At 38.2% G+C, this 18,870-nt stretch overlaps 1 protein-coding gene across 4 annotated transcripts in view; it reads left to right on the top strand.

Moving 5' to 3' along the window:
* RALGAPA2 (Ral GTPase activating protein catalytic alpha subunit 2) overlaps positions 1–18,870 on the top strand; it is a 1,327,630-nt gene that overhangs the window by 1,017,534 nt on the left and 291,226 nt on the right. For all 4 annotated transcript variants that reach the window (XM_029593760.1, XM_029593759.1, XM_029593761.1 and 1 more), the window contains one exon: positions 5,614–5,741. In XM_029593760.1, the coding sequence (XP_029449620.1) occupies positions 5,614–5,741 (128 nt within the window). The remainder of the gene's footprint in view (positions 1–5,613; positions 5,742–18,870) is intronic.

Below are 18,870 nucleotides of genomic sequence, written 5' to 3' on the forward strand. Positions count from 1 at the left end.
TAAGGATATGAAATGGTCCGTCATCAAACAATTGTTTACATCTTAGTCAGGTAGGGACAAAGAAGCTGCCTTGAATAGATACAAACAATTTTGGATTTTTACTTTGTTCACAGTAGCACCCAATTCACTGAATGAGGAAACAGAATTGCCCAATTCATGCTGAATTCTCAAGTCCCAATCTTTCCCAAACTCTTATATTTTCTTCATATCATTTGCTTCAGATGCTAGTGAAGAGCATCATATACAAGCATATTTTATTTATTTATTTATTTATTTAAAATTCCTTATTCCGCTGCCTCCAGAGATCAGTTTGGCGTGGATTACAATAAATACATTAATAAAATAATACAATCTAGACACTTACATTCTATGCCATACAACACACATTAATAAAATAAAAACTTTTTTTATCATCCCATTCTGCATTCCCTAACTAATATCATTGAACCTGATCACTACCCCCAAAAGCTTCCAAAAAATAAACTGCTTTTAAATGTTTCTAAATACCTTATAATCTTTCTGCAACCTCAGGTCAACTGGAAGTTTGTTCTGTTCATTAGGAGCTAAGTAAGGAAACACACACCCTCTAATTAAAACCTTATACTGTTTGACCGGGGGAACCACTAATAATTGGGTTCCTTCCAACCTTAAGGATCGACTTGGATTATAGAGTACAATATTATCTTTCAGAACACAAGAAGATGAGCAATTTAATAATTTAAAAACAAATGTCATAAGTCGAAATTTGCATCTTCATTCGACTGGCAACCAATGTAGTTCCTTAAGTACCGGAGAGACATGATCTCTTTTTGGTAATCCACCTATTTACCTGCACAGCTGCATTCTCGCAGCAGTGATTTCGGCAGACCAATAAACAATGTACTGCAATAGTCTAAATGACTAAGCACCAATGATTGTACTATAATTCTAAAATTATTGGATGGCAATAACATTTGCAATGGTCGAACAAGCTTTAGTTTATAAAAAGCAGTTTTCATTACGTGATAACTCAGTGATAACTCAGTCTAAAAAGACTTGCAAACTCTTTATCTCAGATAAAATTGGGACCGCATATGTCTCAGATAACCTAATATCTTTCCCACTCCTCTCTTCAGCGCACTGTCCAACACATAGAACTTTTGTCTTATTCATATTCAAAAATAAACTGTGTTCTATCAACCAACTTTGAACCTGCTTCATAACTTCTTGAACCAGTGTCTCACGAATATCACCACCAGGACCACAAGAGAGAAAAAATTGGATGTCATTAGCGTATAGAAAATATCGAATGTTCAATGAACGACAAATGACTCCAATTGGTGCCAAATACAAATTAAAAAGGACAGGAGACAGCGCCAAACCCTGTGGTACACCCTATTTAATAGGATGCCAAGAAGAATGTGTAGAACCAATATGTACTCTTTGCACTTTATTTGTCAAGAAAGACCGGAACCAGTTTAAAACTATACCCCCCACTCCATAAGAAGACAAAGTTCTTATCAAAATATCATGGTGAAGGGTGTCAAAGGCTGCAGACAGGTCAGGCTGAACCAAAATATCCGTTTGACGCTGATCTAAGCAACCTAACAAAATATCAGACAATGGCAAAAGCAACAACTCTGTCGAATGGTCCTTCTGGAAACCAAACTGATAACTATCCAATAACTGATTATCCTCCATATAATATATATATATATAGGAGTAGCAATCTATTACCAGCGGAGTGCCTGGAGAGGGCACTGAGCTGTAGAGGAATGTAGATAGGTGGATCCTTGGGCCAATGGCAGATGACTGCGCCCCCAGGAGGATATCCTGAGATGGACCACCGGCTAGGCTTGCGTATGGAGACATACACAGATAATTCATTTATTAGACAGGTTAGTAGAACCACCAGAGGTGGCAGTAGTGAGCTGATATGACCGGCTGGGCTGAAGTCCTTCTGGAACTGGAACAGCGATCCCAGGGTTGCTGAGCTGTAGAGAAACTATAGATAGTGAGTAGACAGGGTATGCTGTTTTCATAGCCAGAACTGGATGACCAAAACTCACATAAGGTCTTAAGGAAGCTCAGTAGCTGGAAAGGGTTATGCCCTCGAGGAGCGAGTACCTGGTTCCAGGGAAAGCTCTGAGAGAGCGATGGTAACTCACAAATGTCCTTGTCTGCGATAGCTTCCAGGCAGTAGAGAATCTTCAGAGTGTTCAGGAACCTGGGCCCTCGAGGAGCGAGTACCGGTTCCTATCTGCAATCTGAAATAAAGAAAAGAGAGCGAGGCCCCCAAGGAGCGGGCACCCCTGGTAAGTCCGAGGAGGCAGAGTAGCTTGGGAGTAAAGCCGAAGCAATCCCCTTGCTAACTCGATACGTTAGCGAATACTGAGACCTTTTATATTGGAAGCGGATGACGTCATCCCAGGGGAACGTGCGCCCTATGTCATCAGGCAACATGGCGGATCCGCAGCGTCGTGCCGGTCCAGGAACTGGATCCCTGTACAATGTACTGTTAAATTCAAATATTTGATGCTTGGTTCCAGATTTCACAGTGGACATAAATTTGTGTGGATAGATTTTTTTAACCATAATGATTTTGGCATTTTATGAGATTTATAAACCCTGCATGAAAATAATGAAGATGCTGGGTTTGATTACATCAAAGCCTTTTTTACTATGCATCTGTGAAAAAAAATGTTAAATAAGTTAGCCCTAGGTATCCTATTCATACCATATATTTATTTTTCTAATATTTCTTAGTCATCTAAAATAAAAAAATGGCTCTAGGCAATGTACATCATCATCACACAATAGGAATCAATAATAATTAATATAATACATTTACATACTACTACAATACCTTACATTTCACATCATGTGTATGATTCCATACAACAGAAAGCATAATATTCTTCAAATTTTTATTAATCTATATTGCACTTTACCCATTTGTACAATATGCATGAGATATACACTTTAATCAACCAAGATGGAAAACCTCATCCATCTTGTGACTGTGGAAATGTCATATTTACATCACATGATATCATACTGTAATCTTCTACACACATATCATATCCCTATACCTTTAATATCCCTATATCTTTAATATCCCAAATCCACATTCACACTCATTCATACACCTAAAATCCAAACCCACCCATAAAATCCAATTAGTGTTTCAATATTCATTCATTGTTTTATACATCTCATATGTCACTGTATTACATCCCCAGAATTCCAACGCTATTAACTTATATTTAGCCTCTAATTCATAATATTCACATTACATTATATGTTGTTCTACTCCACTGATATTTCCATACATATATATGTTGTTCCACTCCAAAGATGTTTACTATATGTTGTTCCACTCCAATGATGTTTACCCCCCTATTCCAGCGATGTTTACCCCAACAAGGTGCCTTGTTTCACCCTATCAGCGCTTCTTCAGGGGAAGTCTTTAACACGATTTAATCTCCTCGGGGGACAAATTCTTATTCACACTCGAGTACCTATAAATGTATACGTGAATGAATATCCATACTACACTCACCCATTATCCCAATATAACCTCTAAAATCATACTTACTAATCTCAAAAATGCGATTTGCAACCACAATTCCCCGTCAGATCAGTCTCTCATAATTCCACTACAATCAAGTATATATAAATAACAAATCTACATTATACTTCAATGTAAATCATCTACTACTAACCCTTACATACCATTGCCCGCAGATCTATGGACAGAACATACCTATTCAAAGCAGTTTAACCCGGCTTCATTCCAATTATACTGCCATTCTTCTATATTGGTACCCTGGAACATAGAGCCACACTCAACTTATATCTAGTATACGGTTCCCATCCCTACAATACTTCAAATAATTCTTTTTTTTTAAAGTTTTTTATATACTCACGATAAACAAGCAAGGCTGGAACCCAATATCAAAAACTACTCCAAAAACAGCCGCATATGATTGATTTCTCTTACAGGGCGGAAGACTTCAGTCCGTCTCTCCTCACGAATAAATCCAACCACAACCATGGCGGCCAGCCTCGCCTTCTTAAACAGCTTAAACGCCAATCACCACTAACCACTCAAACCACACCCAAACATGTGTACAACCAACACACCTGATAAAAAGCATTCACCCTTCCACAACTTCCACTCACTAACGGACGCCCACTACCCAGCACTACAAACAGCCAATGCAACTCACCTGAGTTCATTAAGTACGATGACTCCATAATTCAAACCTTACCCCAGTCTTCTGCCCTGTAAGAGAAATCAATCATTGAAGAATATTATGCTTTCTGTTGTATGGAATCATACACATGATGTGAAATGTAAGGTATTGTAGTAGTATGTAAATGTATTATATTAATTATTATTGATTCCTATTGTGTGATGATGATGTATCAGTGAGGGGGGATCTATAATATTCCTCATAGTATTGTACCCGATCTAGGCAATGTACAGAAATAAAAGGTGATCTGTTGCCATTTGAGCATGTTTTGGATTGAGTATAACTTTCCCATTGTTATGTGATATCATTGACAACTGTAAAAGTAGCTTTCCTGTTCTCTTTGTGATAATGATCACAACTGTATGGTTAGGTTTAGCTGTTATATCACTTTATTCAAGTTTCAGGACTTTTTCTTAAATTTCTGAAAATGTATTTTAAATACTACCTAATTCTTCTTGAACATTTATTCTATTTGTTTCCACAACATTTTTTATGGTGGAAGTTCAGCTCACTTGTGGTATAAATATATAAAGATAGCTGTGGACTGTACAAGGTTTTTCTGTTGCCTATGAGGGATCAAAACTCAGAGCAGATAAAGCCTTAGGTGAATTATGAAACTATTTCCTGATGAATGAACAGTGAGGATATGTCTTTAATCTGACAACAGCTACTGTTGGAAAAAGTTCATTATTTGAGTAGCAGCTGTAGTAGTATATTTTGGAAGGTAAATAGCACTGCTGAACAAGTGTCAATGCTATCAGAAGTTTTTAGTTTTCCAGAGCTTCACAGCAATCATGCCACAGTATAAAGAAGAAAGAAAGGTATTTCCTGTCAAAACAGTTTTAAAATAACCAAATAACGGATAAGGTTAGAATGTGGGTATAGATTTCTGAAAAAGTTTGGGATTCTTTGTAGGTTGTGATAACTTTTATGGGGCCAACATAAGCAATAGCCAAACCTGTTGTGCTACATGACCTTTCTAGACCACATAGTTCCTTCTTAAGTCACATTTTGAAAAAAGGACCTATGTTATCTCAAAAGCTCATATACATCATCTTTTGATAATTCTTTTGTTGGTCCAGTAAAATATATCATAAACTTAAACTGGGCAGTGACATCAGAACATGGGGAATAAGCTTATTTGAAAGTTGTATACAATTGTTTGCATTTATATATAATGATCTCTATGGTATTTGGTGATTATAGATAATGGCTTGATGGGGATAAGTTCATATGTATAACAGATTTTTGTTGTAAATAAGTCTTCTCCAGCGGATGTTAGAATGTCTTTCACATTTAACTTCGTCATTTTCACATCTAATTTTCTAACTTATTCATAGCATTCACAAAAAATCTTTTAATTTTGGTTCTCCAGGTGCCATTTTTTGGCCCACTCTTTGATGGCGCTATTGTTACTGCAAAGCTGCTGCCAAGCCTTGTTTGTGCCACATGCATCAATGCCAGCAGAGCTGTGAAGTCTTTCATTCCACTCTATCAGAGTTTGTATCCTTTTGCTCATGTTTTGCCCATACAGGATCCATGGTTGCAAAGAGAGAATATTCTATTGTGCAAGGTAAGCCTTAATATGGTCTTTATGTATGTTATTGTTATTCAGTGGACAGTATAGAAACAAATCAGATGTACTTTAAATAAACTTTTTTTTTTTTTTAATATTCAGGCATGCTGAGGCTTGAGCTAACATTTAAAAGTTTTAAAAGATCCCCACAATTTTAGAAAATCATTCTTTCCTTTTTTCTCAAAATGGTTGCTATTTATGGTGCTGATTTCTGTCTGAGATACAAAATAAAACATTTTTTTAAAAAGCTAATTCATAAAATAGTGTTTGTGACACGCGACATGCTTCAGTTACTATGATTTTCCCTTTTAATAGATTTTGATAAGCGTTTCCTCATTTGATCCACCCTCTCCTTCCTCCCATTTACACACACATACATATCTACATAGATTTCCTATTAGATATTGTAAATCTTTGTGCTCAGTCACAGCAGTTATTGATCTTATGATGTACTTCTTTTTGAAGGAATGTACTATATTAATTATTTAGCATTTAATATTTTGTTGTGTTTTTGGTTATTTATTGGTTATTGGATACCACTTTGTATAGCTTAAACTCCCAGAAAAATAGTCTATACATTTGTAAATTAATCACATTGTTTCATAGGTATTGAAATACAAACCACTCAGTACTCTGCATTTTCTTTTTGTTTGTTTCTCTCTTCATGAATGTATGCTTGTTCACCGCCTTGAGCTCTGATACTGGTGGCTAATAAATACCTAATAAATACAAATATATTCCACAACATCAACATTCATGAATAGTTTATTTACAGTGAATGTCCATGCAGACCTTTACAGTCAGTACATAGAAATTTAAAAATGGACAGGATTTTATGATTTATGGTCATTTGCGGACACTGTATATGATCATATTTAAAGAATGAAAATGCTTCCTCGTCATTCAGTCAAACCAGCTCAGACAAATGAATGAGTTATGTTCATCAACCAGCAGATGGAGACAAAAAATAACAGATCTGCTAACATCACCCTTAGACATCCATGCTGACCTCAGCCTGCTAGTATTCTGTCTTCAGCAGATGGTATGCAAACATCCCATGTTATGGAATGAAACCTAGTTAGTCTAGAGGAGAATTGATGGTAGCAGACGGCTCCTGAGGTGAAAGACTAGCTCTCCCTCCCTAGTTGTCCATAGTCCAGGGGAATTGGGTAAATTTTATTCTTCAGGCAGCTCCTGAAGTGAAAGACTGGTTCTCCCTCCCTCAGTGGAGCAGACCTAGCCCAGGAGACTACTGTATTCGACTTTCTCTGTAATTCACCTCCCCCTTCCCTAGCCACCCCCAACTCCCTGCACCTATTCTCATATTTAAAAAACACTCCTCCTTACAGAGTCTATCTTGTACTTGTCGATTAAAGTGAAAAAAAAAGGGGGGGAGCTTTCAAAGGCTCTGATTTCAGAGCAGCAGAAGACAGGTTCAAGACAGCAGAGTGGATGGGTGCTGTGCAGGGAAAGCTAAAGGAGCATAGAAAAGTCAGCAGAGCATAGGAAAAAAGCCCTATTCTGCAGCAGCTGTGGATCCTGCAGAATACAGGCAGGGGGGTCAGCAAAGCAGTGCCATGCTTGTTTAGGAGATGAGGGGACAAGCTGAAACAGCAATTTCAGGCTTTTCTTTGGGGAAACCTCTTCAGCGGTGCCATCCAGGCAGCTGATTTCCACCAGGGACTCAAGTATCATGGCATGAACAGCTGCCATGTTAGGAGTGCAGAAAGGAGTAAGGGAATTAGACCCTCCCTTTCTTAGCCCCGCAGAGCAGGAGCCTAGTGGTGTATTTCAGAGGGATATAGTGTCCCTGTCATTTCCCTTCAAGGCTTCTTCTTTGGCCTGGACTGCTCTCTCAAATGAATTTGTTAAGAGCATGTAGGGAGTTTTTTTTTTATGGGGCAGAGTTCAGTCCCATACTCTGCTCTGGGTTTTTCTGCTACAGGGGAATCTACCAAAGGCAGAAAGAGATCTAGGAAGGATGAAGAAGTGGAAGAGGATATTCTCTCTAAATCAGAGGATTTCTGAGAGGAATGTAAGATCCTGAGGAATATTGACAATGAAGAGAGAGGAGAAATCCCTCCATATGGGGAAATGGTTCTTCCATGGTCCATCTCTTTCATAGAGATGAATTTTCTTCACTAATTTTGCAGGCCTTAAAGACTCGAATATTCCAGAGGAAAAAAAGGAAGAAAGTCGGGACACTGTGGAAGATCCTATTATGGTCATTATTAGGAAGCCCTCTGAATCTTTCAGTGAAGGATTTAATTGATCTGTAGTGTGCCTCTCCTGAGGCAAATTTTAAAGAGGGACACTCATTATCCAAGTTGTACTCCCTGGTGTATCCCAAGAGAGCGAGAGGCTTAGATTAAAAAAGGTGGATGAACTGCTTTGTTCTGTTGCTAAGAGAACAACCATTCTGGTAGAAGGTGATGCTGCCTTAAAGAATATGCAAGATAGAAAGTTTGAAGCCATCTTGAAACAAGCTTTCAAAGCCTCTAGCAAGGTGCTTCAGATTGCTGCTTGCAGTGTTGATATAGCAAGGTCTGAGTTGCGTATGTCTTCGCAGATACTGGAGGAGATTTCAGGTATTAGCACGGAAATTATGGAAGAGATGGCCCATTTTGAACCAGGCGTGGCACACTTGATGGATGCTTCTTTTGATTTAGTGCAGAATACAGTTATCTGGTTGTGAAATTGGTCAGCAGATTCCATCTCTAAAATCAATTTGATGAAGCTTCCTTTTAAAGATACCTCAGTATTCAGAGAAGATCTTGAAAAGATGGCCAGAGTTTAGGGGGAAACTGTAAGGTCCCAAGACTCATAAGACATGCCTAAAGAGGTGTCCCAGTCCCTCTTCCCTTGAGAGTGTTATAAGACCCTTGGTCCGGCAGCTATCATATTGATGTATAAGTGAAATTATTCAGCCTGTTGACATGACAGAGATGCTCCTAAAGAAGCTTTTTGCGAAACACTGGCCTTTCTCGAGCTGTGATCATTGTTACTCTTTCATCTTTTTTATGTGCAAGTAAACATTTTTTTGAATAAAAATGTTTTTGAAAAAAAGAGACTTTTACAGTACGCAAATGATGTAGCAGACCGGGTGGCCCATATACATAGGGGCATGCTGTCAGGTTTGCTGATGTGTCTATTATATCAGGCACTCACCATCTGGTATATTAGGGTCTAATTTGATATCTGATATTGTTTGATTTTGCCTTGTTGGTGTTTTTGGTGTCATTGTTTTTGGCAATTATTTTGGCTCTTTTTTTGTGTTTTGCCACCTTAAGGTAAGGTATTCTGGGTGTAGGTTGGCTCCTCTGAGCAGTAATATAGCTTAGATTTAGAGGAGAGCAAAAGGATGCCCTGGGAACAAGGAAAAGGCAGCTCCTGATAATATAACTAACCTTCTGATGTTATTTTGGTGAAGTACTGCAAGGTAAGCAATTTTGGATTTGTTTATTGCTGTGAAATATAAAGTTGTGCCAGAGGAGCTAGAATCCAGTGTGAATTTGTCCTCTAGAAAAGCCACAGACCACTTGCTCTATTCCACAAGTACATTAAAGGACCAAAATTATGTGAAGTTCTGGTACACAGGGTTTTTTTTTTTAAGAATGTTTTGTTTACTCTACTGATTTTATTTGTATCTTATATATTTTACTTTGTAAACTATTGTGGTTTTTACTTGGAATGATAGTATGTAAAACATGTAAATAAATTAAGTAATTGATACACAAAGACCTTCAGCACCTTCAAGCCAAGATGTGGATTGATTCTTTCTCTACAAAGCCTGTGGCAAGAACAATTGACTTGAAATATAAAGTTAAAGGTTGTCCAGGACAGGACAAGACACAATTACCATATGATTCAGTAATGGCAGAGTTGGCCCTTAGAACTAAAAAGTCTAAAATCTATGTATATAATCCACCTGGAAAGGAATGTAGTGTAGACTTCTAGATAACATGGGAAAGAAAATATACCAGTCTGCTATTTTACAAAGCAGAGTATCTGCACATCAATTCCAAATTACACAGTTCCTATATAAAATTTACAAAAGATTAAAATGATTACATTTTATTACTAATTATTTAAATTACAGTCCCATTTTTCAGAAGCAGATGAGTGTTCCATACACCTGAATACATTGATTTCTGACCACTTTAACATTTCTTCATTAGCTTCAGCAGTGGCTATAGCAACAAAAATATTGGTTTGGTGTAAGCTTCAGGCCTAAGAAGATGTATAGGGCAAGCTAGCAGATACCCCTTACTCTAGTGACAATTTGTTTAGAAATAAGATAGAGGAAAGAGTTAATATCATCAGGGGTCAATGTACTTATGAGAAATCAAATATATCAAACAAGAAAAATTAAAAAATAAATAACTGTCCACCATCATCCTGCCTTCTCTAGAAGTCAACAATTAGCTGACAATCTTAGATCTTAAGGATGCACACACTCATATTCCCATCCACTCAGACCATAGAAAATATCTCAGGTTTGCAATATAGAACAACCACTATCAGTACAAAGTCCTTCTATTTGGCCTTTCAACAGTCCTGAGAATCATCACAAAATTTATAGTGGTGGTAGCAGCCCATGTGAGGAAAAATAATCTATTAGTCTTTCTGTATGTAGTCAAATGATTAATATCAAGCAGAACCTTACTGGAAGCTAAAACTTCAACTGCTTTCTCTATTCAAAATTTACACTGTCTAGAATTTGTGCAGAATTTTGAGAAATTCCAACTAACTTCATCTCATCATTGGGAATTCATAAGAACATTGATAGACACACAAAGGGTAAGGCTTTTCTCCCACTTCAAAGAATGAACAAAATATTACAAATGATCAGTTCAATAAACAGATAATTATCTGAGCCAAGAAGTTTATGGCAGCTACAGTCCATGTAACTCCTTTTGCACGATTACACATTGGAATCAACATACTCAACAACTATCATACAGTATACCTCTCACAGATTACATCTTACATTCTCTTGAATGTAATCACCCATCCAATTTCATATTAGGATATCTTTCATCCTCCATAGATTCAGAGACTTTGATGACGGATGCTTTGAATCAAGCCTAGGATGCATAACTGGACAAAATCTGTTTTCAGTGCTCCTTGATCAAACAAGACCAAAGGATTCACATAAACTTTCTGAAATTAAAAGCTGTATTTAAAGCACCCAGCTTTTGAATCATTCATAAAGGGAAATATTATTCGGATCCAGATTGATAATACTATGGCTATGAATTATATAAACAAGCAGGAGCAGGATCTTTCAGTCTCTGTTATAAAACACTCAAGATATGGACCTGGGCAGTAAACGGAAACATTCTATCTCACACATCTTCCAAGGGATCTACATACTGTAGCAGACTCCCTAAGTAGTCATCTCCAACCTCATGAGTGGTTTGTCCATGAAGATACACTCTTAAAGATTTTCAAACAATGGGGGACACCACGAGTGGATCTTTTTGCAACTTCTTTCAACTACAAGCTTCCACTGTATTATTCCAGGAGTCTGGATCCCAACACCATGGCATCATATGCCTTTGAAATCTTGTGGTCAAAAGGTCAACTGTATGCTTCCCCCCCCCCCCCCCCCCCCAATTTCGCTATTGCCAAAAAAAATCCTCAAGTTATGCCAAGACAGAGGAAGAATGAATGATTCTAATAGCTCCATTCTGGCCACGATAAATTTATTTCTTTGGCTTCAGAGACTGTCAATAACTCAACCAGTTCCCCTTTCATTCTTTCCATGTCTTCTAACCCAATATGACAGATCTCGTCTTCACTCCTACTATCATTCACTAGCATTGATGGCATAGATGTTGAACACAGAATCTTAGATGACATGCCACTTCCCTCAGAGATAAAAGCAATACTACTTGCAGCAGGGAAACCATCCACTAGTTTGTTCAATTTCAAATGCAAAATATTTTTTTTTTGTGATATAAATCCCAGGACCAAAACCCTTTTCACTGCAATAGCTTCAACTTCCTTCAAACTAAGGATTAAAGTCCAATTCTGTCAGAATACACATAAGTGCTATTACTGCACAATACAATTATTCTAAAAATCTACCAATATTCAGGTAGATAAGATCCATGAAAGGACTCTTCCATCTGCAACCAAAATAAAATACATGAAAGAACTCTTCCATCCGTAACCTTTTATAAAGGATCCTCCAATTCAGTGGAACCTAAATGTAGTTTTGACAGCATTAATAAAGCCTTCATTTGTTCCTTTGGAGGCCAATATTCAGCAGGCCATTGAGTGGACAAGTTATCCGGATAACTTGTCTGGTATATTCAGTGGGATAAACCTCCCGCTGAATATATTTGTGTAAATTTATCTGGTTATGTGTATCTGACTAATTTTAAAACCTAACCGGCTATGTTTCAATATAGCAGATTAGATTTTAAAGTTAACTGGATAACTTGCTATTTAACCATATAGCTTTATAAGATATCCAGGTAAGTAGCAATTATCAGTGCAAAAAAAAAAAAAAGAAGAAAACATAAAAAAATCAAAGGGCCATGCTTATCAGATGCAGTGCTGGAGCCGCCAGGAGCGGATGAGTGAGACCCTGGTTCCCAGCAGGGATGATTTTTCATAACTGGAGGGAGGATAAGTAGCAAGTTATCTGGCCATTCAAGGCCGGATTACTTTAAACCTGTTTTAGAGCAGGTCTAAAATTATCCAGCTAACCTAGCCAGATGTACCTGATAATCAGCTAGGTTAGCCGGATATCTCAGCTCCCCCCCCCCCCCCCCCCCCGATCACCCCTGAAACTCCTCTATTTTAATCCAGTTAAATTATAGCCAGATAAATAGTTATCAGGCTATAATTTAGCTGGATAAGCAGCTGAATATGCCACATTAGCCATTTAGACGGATAACTTGTTAGTTATCCGTCTAAATGGCTTTGGGAAAATCTACTCCTTGATATTTAATCACAATAAATTCCCAACTTGGAGATTTTTTTTCCTCATAACTGTCAGTTCAGCTCGTAGAGTAAATGAACTCCAGGCATTAGTAGTAGATCCAGCTTACACTAAAATATGCAAAGACAAAGTAGTGTTGAGAACTCACCCAAAATTTCTACCGAGTCATTTCATAGTTCCATCTGAATCAATCAATAGTCCTACCTATTTTTTTTACCCAGAACCTCATACAAATAGAGCAGAACAAGCAATTCATGGCTTGGACAGTAGAAGGGCTTTACTTTTCTACTTGGAAAGTTTTACAGGAAAACTCATTTCTCTCATGATCCAAACTGACAAGGCTATCCGGTGGGAAAGTAGACTCTTTCTGCTTAGCTGTCGAATTGTATTTCTTTGTGTTATAAAGATGCAGGAATAAATATCAAAGCACATTTAATCTGAGCAATTGCAGCATCAGTAGCTTTTTATTTCCATTCTGCTTCGATCCAAGACAGCTGCCTGGTCTTCTGTTCACACCTTTGTTAAACATTATTGCCTAGAATAAGACACTCATGCAGATAATGCCTTTGGCCAAGCAGTACTTAAAAACTTGTTGAAATAATAGCTTCAACTCTCCACCTTCCACTTTTCTACAGGTTGCACATTAAAAAAAATCATCCTCAGCTTGGGAGTTTCCACTTGTGTGATTGAATTTCACCCTGCTTTTCTACGGAGAAAACAAATTTGCCTACCTGTAATAGGTATTCTCCATAGACAGCAGAACAATTGAGCCACGCAATTCCATTTGCCTCCTCGTGAATTGAAAGTCAGCTAGTGAAAACATGTGGGACCAGTGCATGGTAACTCCTGCACATAGTCAGAAAGATTTGCCTTTCTGAGCTCTGAGAAAGCAGGACTATTTGTCTGGCTACTTGTGGAGAATACCTGTTACATGTAAGCAACTTACTTACAATGCAGATCACCTAACATACGTTTTCATTAAGTTTAAATACTACGGTACACGAGACTGGCCATGGGTGCTTTGCTGCATGGTGATATTATACAACTAAGATGTTTGATTATCCTTTTTTTAAAGAACCAACTTGTTTTTCCCCACTTGTGTCCAAATTTTAAAAGGCCCGCACATGTAAAAATCAGGGGTTATGCGCATGGCTGGGCCTTCCATGCACCGCACGCATTTTAAAATGGGCCCGGCTACTCATGTAACCCCCGATATGCATACAAGTGCCGGGCCTGCTGAAAGGGGTGGGTGGGGTCTGGGCAGGGTGGGAGGCGGGCCGAGACAGCGCCATTAGACACTGTCCTAGGGAAGTGCTCACCCGCAGCCTGCCGGCACACGTAGCTTACTTCTACTCATCAGAGAAAGTAAGTTACAAAACAAAAAAAAAGAGTTAAGCTAGATTTAGGGGTCGTGGTGGAGAGGGGAAAAGGGAGGAAGATTAGGTAGGGGGTGGGAAAGTTCCCTCCCAGTCCGCTCCTTAATTGTAACGGACTGGGAAGGAACTGGGAACAAGGCTGATCGCGTTGAGGACATAATTGAAAAATCCTCCCCCCCCCTCGCACGAATGGGGGCACCTGCCTGCACTGTGAGCGCCAATCATAAAATCGGGTACACGTGCGCGCGGATATCATATTTTATAACATGCGCATGGCGACTTGTTATTTATGTGGTCATATGCGTGGGCATTCAACCACATAAATAACATGTCACCCCATAATATGTATCAACTTTCACTTTCATTGGGGCACGATCCTTAAATTTTAAAATGGGACCTTTGTGACCTACGGACATACTGTACATCGATGGCATCTTGAAAGACTTTGTCATATATCTACCACTTTCTTCTCCATAAATTCAGGAGGTTGAAAGGAATGGACAAAAAGATCATGTAGTCCTGATCCCCATATAAAAGTAAACCTGAAAAAATCTTTAAAAATAGAATTGGCTTGTAAAACTGGGCCAATGATCTTGTATAATTTTGCATATCACCTTCAATTGCCCTGAGAATGGTAATACACAAATCAACTTGCATTCCTCCACCAGCGATATTTTTGAAACAAAAGATACCGCACACTGAATAGGACTCTGTTAAAAGCTGTTCTTATGCATTTATAAGGATACCCACATTTTAAAAAACATACAGCCATAACTTGTGCCTGTCTCCAATATTTTTCCACAGTGGAGCCAGAGCCAGCTAAGGTGAAATCACTAATGAAGTGATTGATTTAAGGTGAAATCACTATGAATATGATTGGTTTGTTTGTTTAAAAAGATGTCATTCATTTGATGTAGCTGGGCTGAAACATTGATATCGAGATATCTGGGAGCACATTGAGAGGTTGCCCATCATCCTGAAATATTATTCCAACTGATTAAGTTATTTTTCCTCACTTGAATGTTTTAGACTGATGTTTGTTAGCCTCTTTTTTGAAGACTGATATTTGAGAAGGTCTCACTTGATGAGTTTGGATAAAGATTGCAGTAAATACAAGTTTTGGGGGTTTTTTTTAAACCTTTTTTGGAAAAATAAAAAATTTTAAAAAGTTATATGAGACAGGTGATGATGGTCAGGTTATAGAGCTAAGAAGTTAAAACAGTACTCTTTGCTGCCTGTTTGAGGCCTCTTTTAACAATTTAAAGGTGTTTTTTGAGTTCTCGTTTGGTTGTATAAGTTTAAAAAAATTGAAGTGAATGTACTGTTGATATTTTGTTCTATTTTAATGTACACTTTTGCACTCTTTTTGAATTTTGTTTTGTAAAAAAGGTGTAACAGGATACCCTTGGGAGGGCATAATGAGGTAAAAATATCAATAGGGAGATGGGTTTAAATAGACTAGGAGCAGTCTGTGTATATAAAATAGGCTTTTAAGGTGATAATTGGGTGAGATAATACCTATGCTCTTCTTTAAAATCAAACTTCCATAAAATTTTCTTTTGCCCCTACATTCAGCTGTCCCCTATCTTTGCACACTTTTTCCCTACTGCAGCCTCTTCTTGCCTCTTGTACATTCTCTCAGTCTTTTCATTTCACCTCCTGTTTAATCTCTCTTGACCAAAAAAAACCCTTTATTTCATAAATTAGCGCTAACTTGGTTTACCATGCATTTACTCCTTTCAGTACACCCACTCATATCATTTTTAAGGCTTATTCATGGTGTCAGCTTTCCTTCATTTGTTTTCCTTTTCATTCCCTACACTAATCTAACTAGCTCTACTTTTAGAATATTACCTTTACTGCAATGAACTTATATTTTTACCCTTCCACCCTGCAGTTTAGCATTGCATTTCAGAACACACATGTGTACTCTTTTTACATTTCTCTTGCTTTTGTTCTTTTGAACTTGTAGGTGAACCAGGGTTCTAACATTTTATCCTGTAAAATGTTTGCTTTATAAATCAGTTTTCTGCATAGAGATAGAGGTGGAGCTTTTTCCTAGATGTTATGTTTCTTTGTTTCTGGCCAGGAGACATCATCTTCCCACCTTGCTACCAGGGACGGTAACTTTCAAACAGCCACACAGGCATACATGTACGCACATATGTTGGCTTGCGCCCAGAAACGCAACCATTTTATAACATACGTGCAAATATGCGCTTAAGATATAAAATCAGCTGTACGTGTATACATGTGTGCACAACTTTATATGGACACGTGCATGTGCGTGCAAATGCCGGCTCTACCGCGTAAGTGGGGGAGATTTTATTAGGTATACGTGCCAGCGCAATGGCCCTTTTTCCCAGCTCACTCCCAGTTTGCCCAATTAATGGATCGGATTTCCTAACCACCATGTTATTTAGTCTCCTTTTTACCCTTAAAACACCACTGATTTGCTTGTGTTGTTTTTACTTTAATACTTACACATCACCCATAGTAGAAGTAAAATTATGTAGTAGGGGACCCCAATGCATGCTTGTATGTGAAAATACTTACGTGCATATTTCAAAGTAACTTCCCGTAACACCTATGTCCTGTCCATGCTCAACCTAGACCATGTCCACACCCTGCCCCTTTTTTAAACTTTTTGATTTGTGCGTGTACTGGGAGATACGTATGTACTAGAACGCTTTTCAAAATCCGCGTGGTACGTACAGGCCCGAAACACACACATTTCCCGGCTTTGGTGCCCATAGGGTTTTTAAAATCAACCTTTTTTTCTCATATAAATATTTAACAATGAGGGGACCTTGCTCTCTGTTTAATGTTTTTCATTAAGGCAGAGTAGTCTCTGTGCTTAAATCTGGTATTTATAAGACATTATTTCCTAGTGATTACAAGGGGTAATTATTGAAGATAAGCTTTAGATTATTTTTTATTGACCCAGAAATAAAAGTAGAAATAGTAGTTTGGGTTGCAGTCTATAGAGAGGCATTCTTGAGACTGCAGTGATGCTCTGTCTGCATCTAAATTTCTTACTATGGATTCAGATTGTTCAGCTCAGGGCAAAGTTGGCAGAATTAAAGCATCCTCCTCTCATATCCAGAACCTACCACATCTTCCTCTCTTCTACAAAGAATCAGAAAAATGAGAAAAGGATTACAGTGGATTTAGGTTAGATAAGGACTATAAACCAGATGTTATCACTACAGAGTTCTTTCAGGGCACTGGCATCAAATGAAAGTAAAAAGAAAAAATAGAGTAGAATATCAGAAGCATACAAATAAACACATCCATTATATAGCCTGTAGAAATGCTCCCTGTTCCACGCGCAGGTCACCAGAGGCAGGCAGAGCTCCGGAGTCTCAATCTGTGGATGAGACGATGGTGCAAGGAAGAGGGATTCAGTTTTGTTAGGAACTGGGGAACCTTTTGGGGAAGGGGGAGTCTCTTCCAAAGGGATGGGCTCCACCTTAACCAGGGTGGAACCAGACTGCTGGCACTAACCTTTAACAAGGAGATAGAGCAGCTTTTAAACTAGAACAAAGGGGAAAGCCGAAAGTCGCTCAGCAGCGCATGGTTCTGAGAGAGGTATCTTCAAAGGATACTAATGATGCATTAGAATTAGGGCATCCCGACAGTGAGGTTCCAATAATTAGAAAAATAGTCCAAGTGCCTGTAACTAAAAACTCACCTGAGCTAAAAAATTCTAACTTATCCATATCAATTAAAAAGCAGAATGAAAATACAAACAAAAAACAAACTTTGAAATGTTTGTATGCTAATGCCAGAAGTCTAAGAAGTAAGATGGGAGAATTAGAATGTATAGCAGTAAATGATGACATAGACTTAATTGGCATCTCAGAGACATGGTGGAAAGAGGATAACCAATGGGACAGTGCTATACCAGGGTACAAATTATATTGCAATGACAGAGAGGAGCACCCGGGAGGAGGTGTGGTGCTTTATGTCCGGGATGGCATAGAGTCCAACAGGATAAACATCCTGCATGAGACTAAATACAAAATTGAATCTTTATGGGTAGAAATCCCTTGTGTGTTGGGGAAGACTATAGTCATAGGGGTATACTACCGTCCACCTGGTCAAGATGGTGAAACGGACGGTGAAATGCTAAGAGAAATTAGGAAAGCTAACCAAATTGGAAGTGCAGTAAGAATGGGAGACTTCAATTACCCCAATATTGACTGGGTAAATGTATCATCGGGACACGCTAGAGAGATAACGTTCCTGGATGGAATAAATGATAGCTTTATGGAGCAATTGGTTCAGGAACCGACAAGAGAAGGAGCAATTTTAGATCTAATTCTCAGTGGAGCACAGGACTTGGTGAGAGAGGTAACGATGGTGGGGCTGCTTGGCAATAGTGATCATAATATGATCAAATTTGATTTAATGACTGGAAGAGGAACAGTGTGCAAATCCAAGGCTCTCGTGCTAAACTTTCAAAAGGGAAACTTTGATAAAATGAAAAAAATTGTTAGAAAAAAACTGAATGGAGCAGCTAGAAAAGTAAAAAATGTCCAAGAGGCTTGGTCATTGTTAAAAAATACCATTCTAGAAGCACAGTCCAGATGTATTCCACACATTAAGAAAGGTGGAAAGAAGGCCAAAACTATTACCGGCATGGTTAAAAGGGGAGGTGAAAGAAGCTATTTTAGCCAAAAGATCTTCATTCAAAAATTGGAAAAAGGATCCAACAGAAGA

Source organism: Rhinatrema bivittatum, chromosome 3, assembly GCF_901001135.1.
Source record: "Rhinatrema bivittatum chromosome 3, aRhiBiv1.1, whole genome shotgun sequence".
NCBI lineage: Eukaryota > Metazoa > Chordata > Amphibia > Gymnophiona > Rhinatrematidae > Rhinatrema > Rhinatrema bivittatum.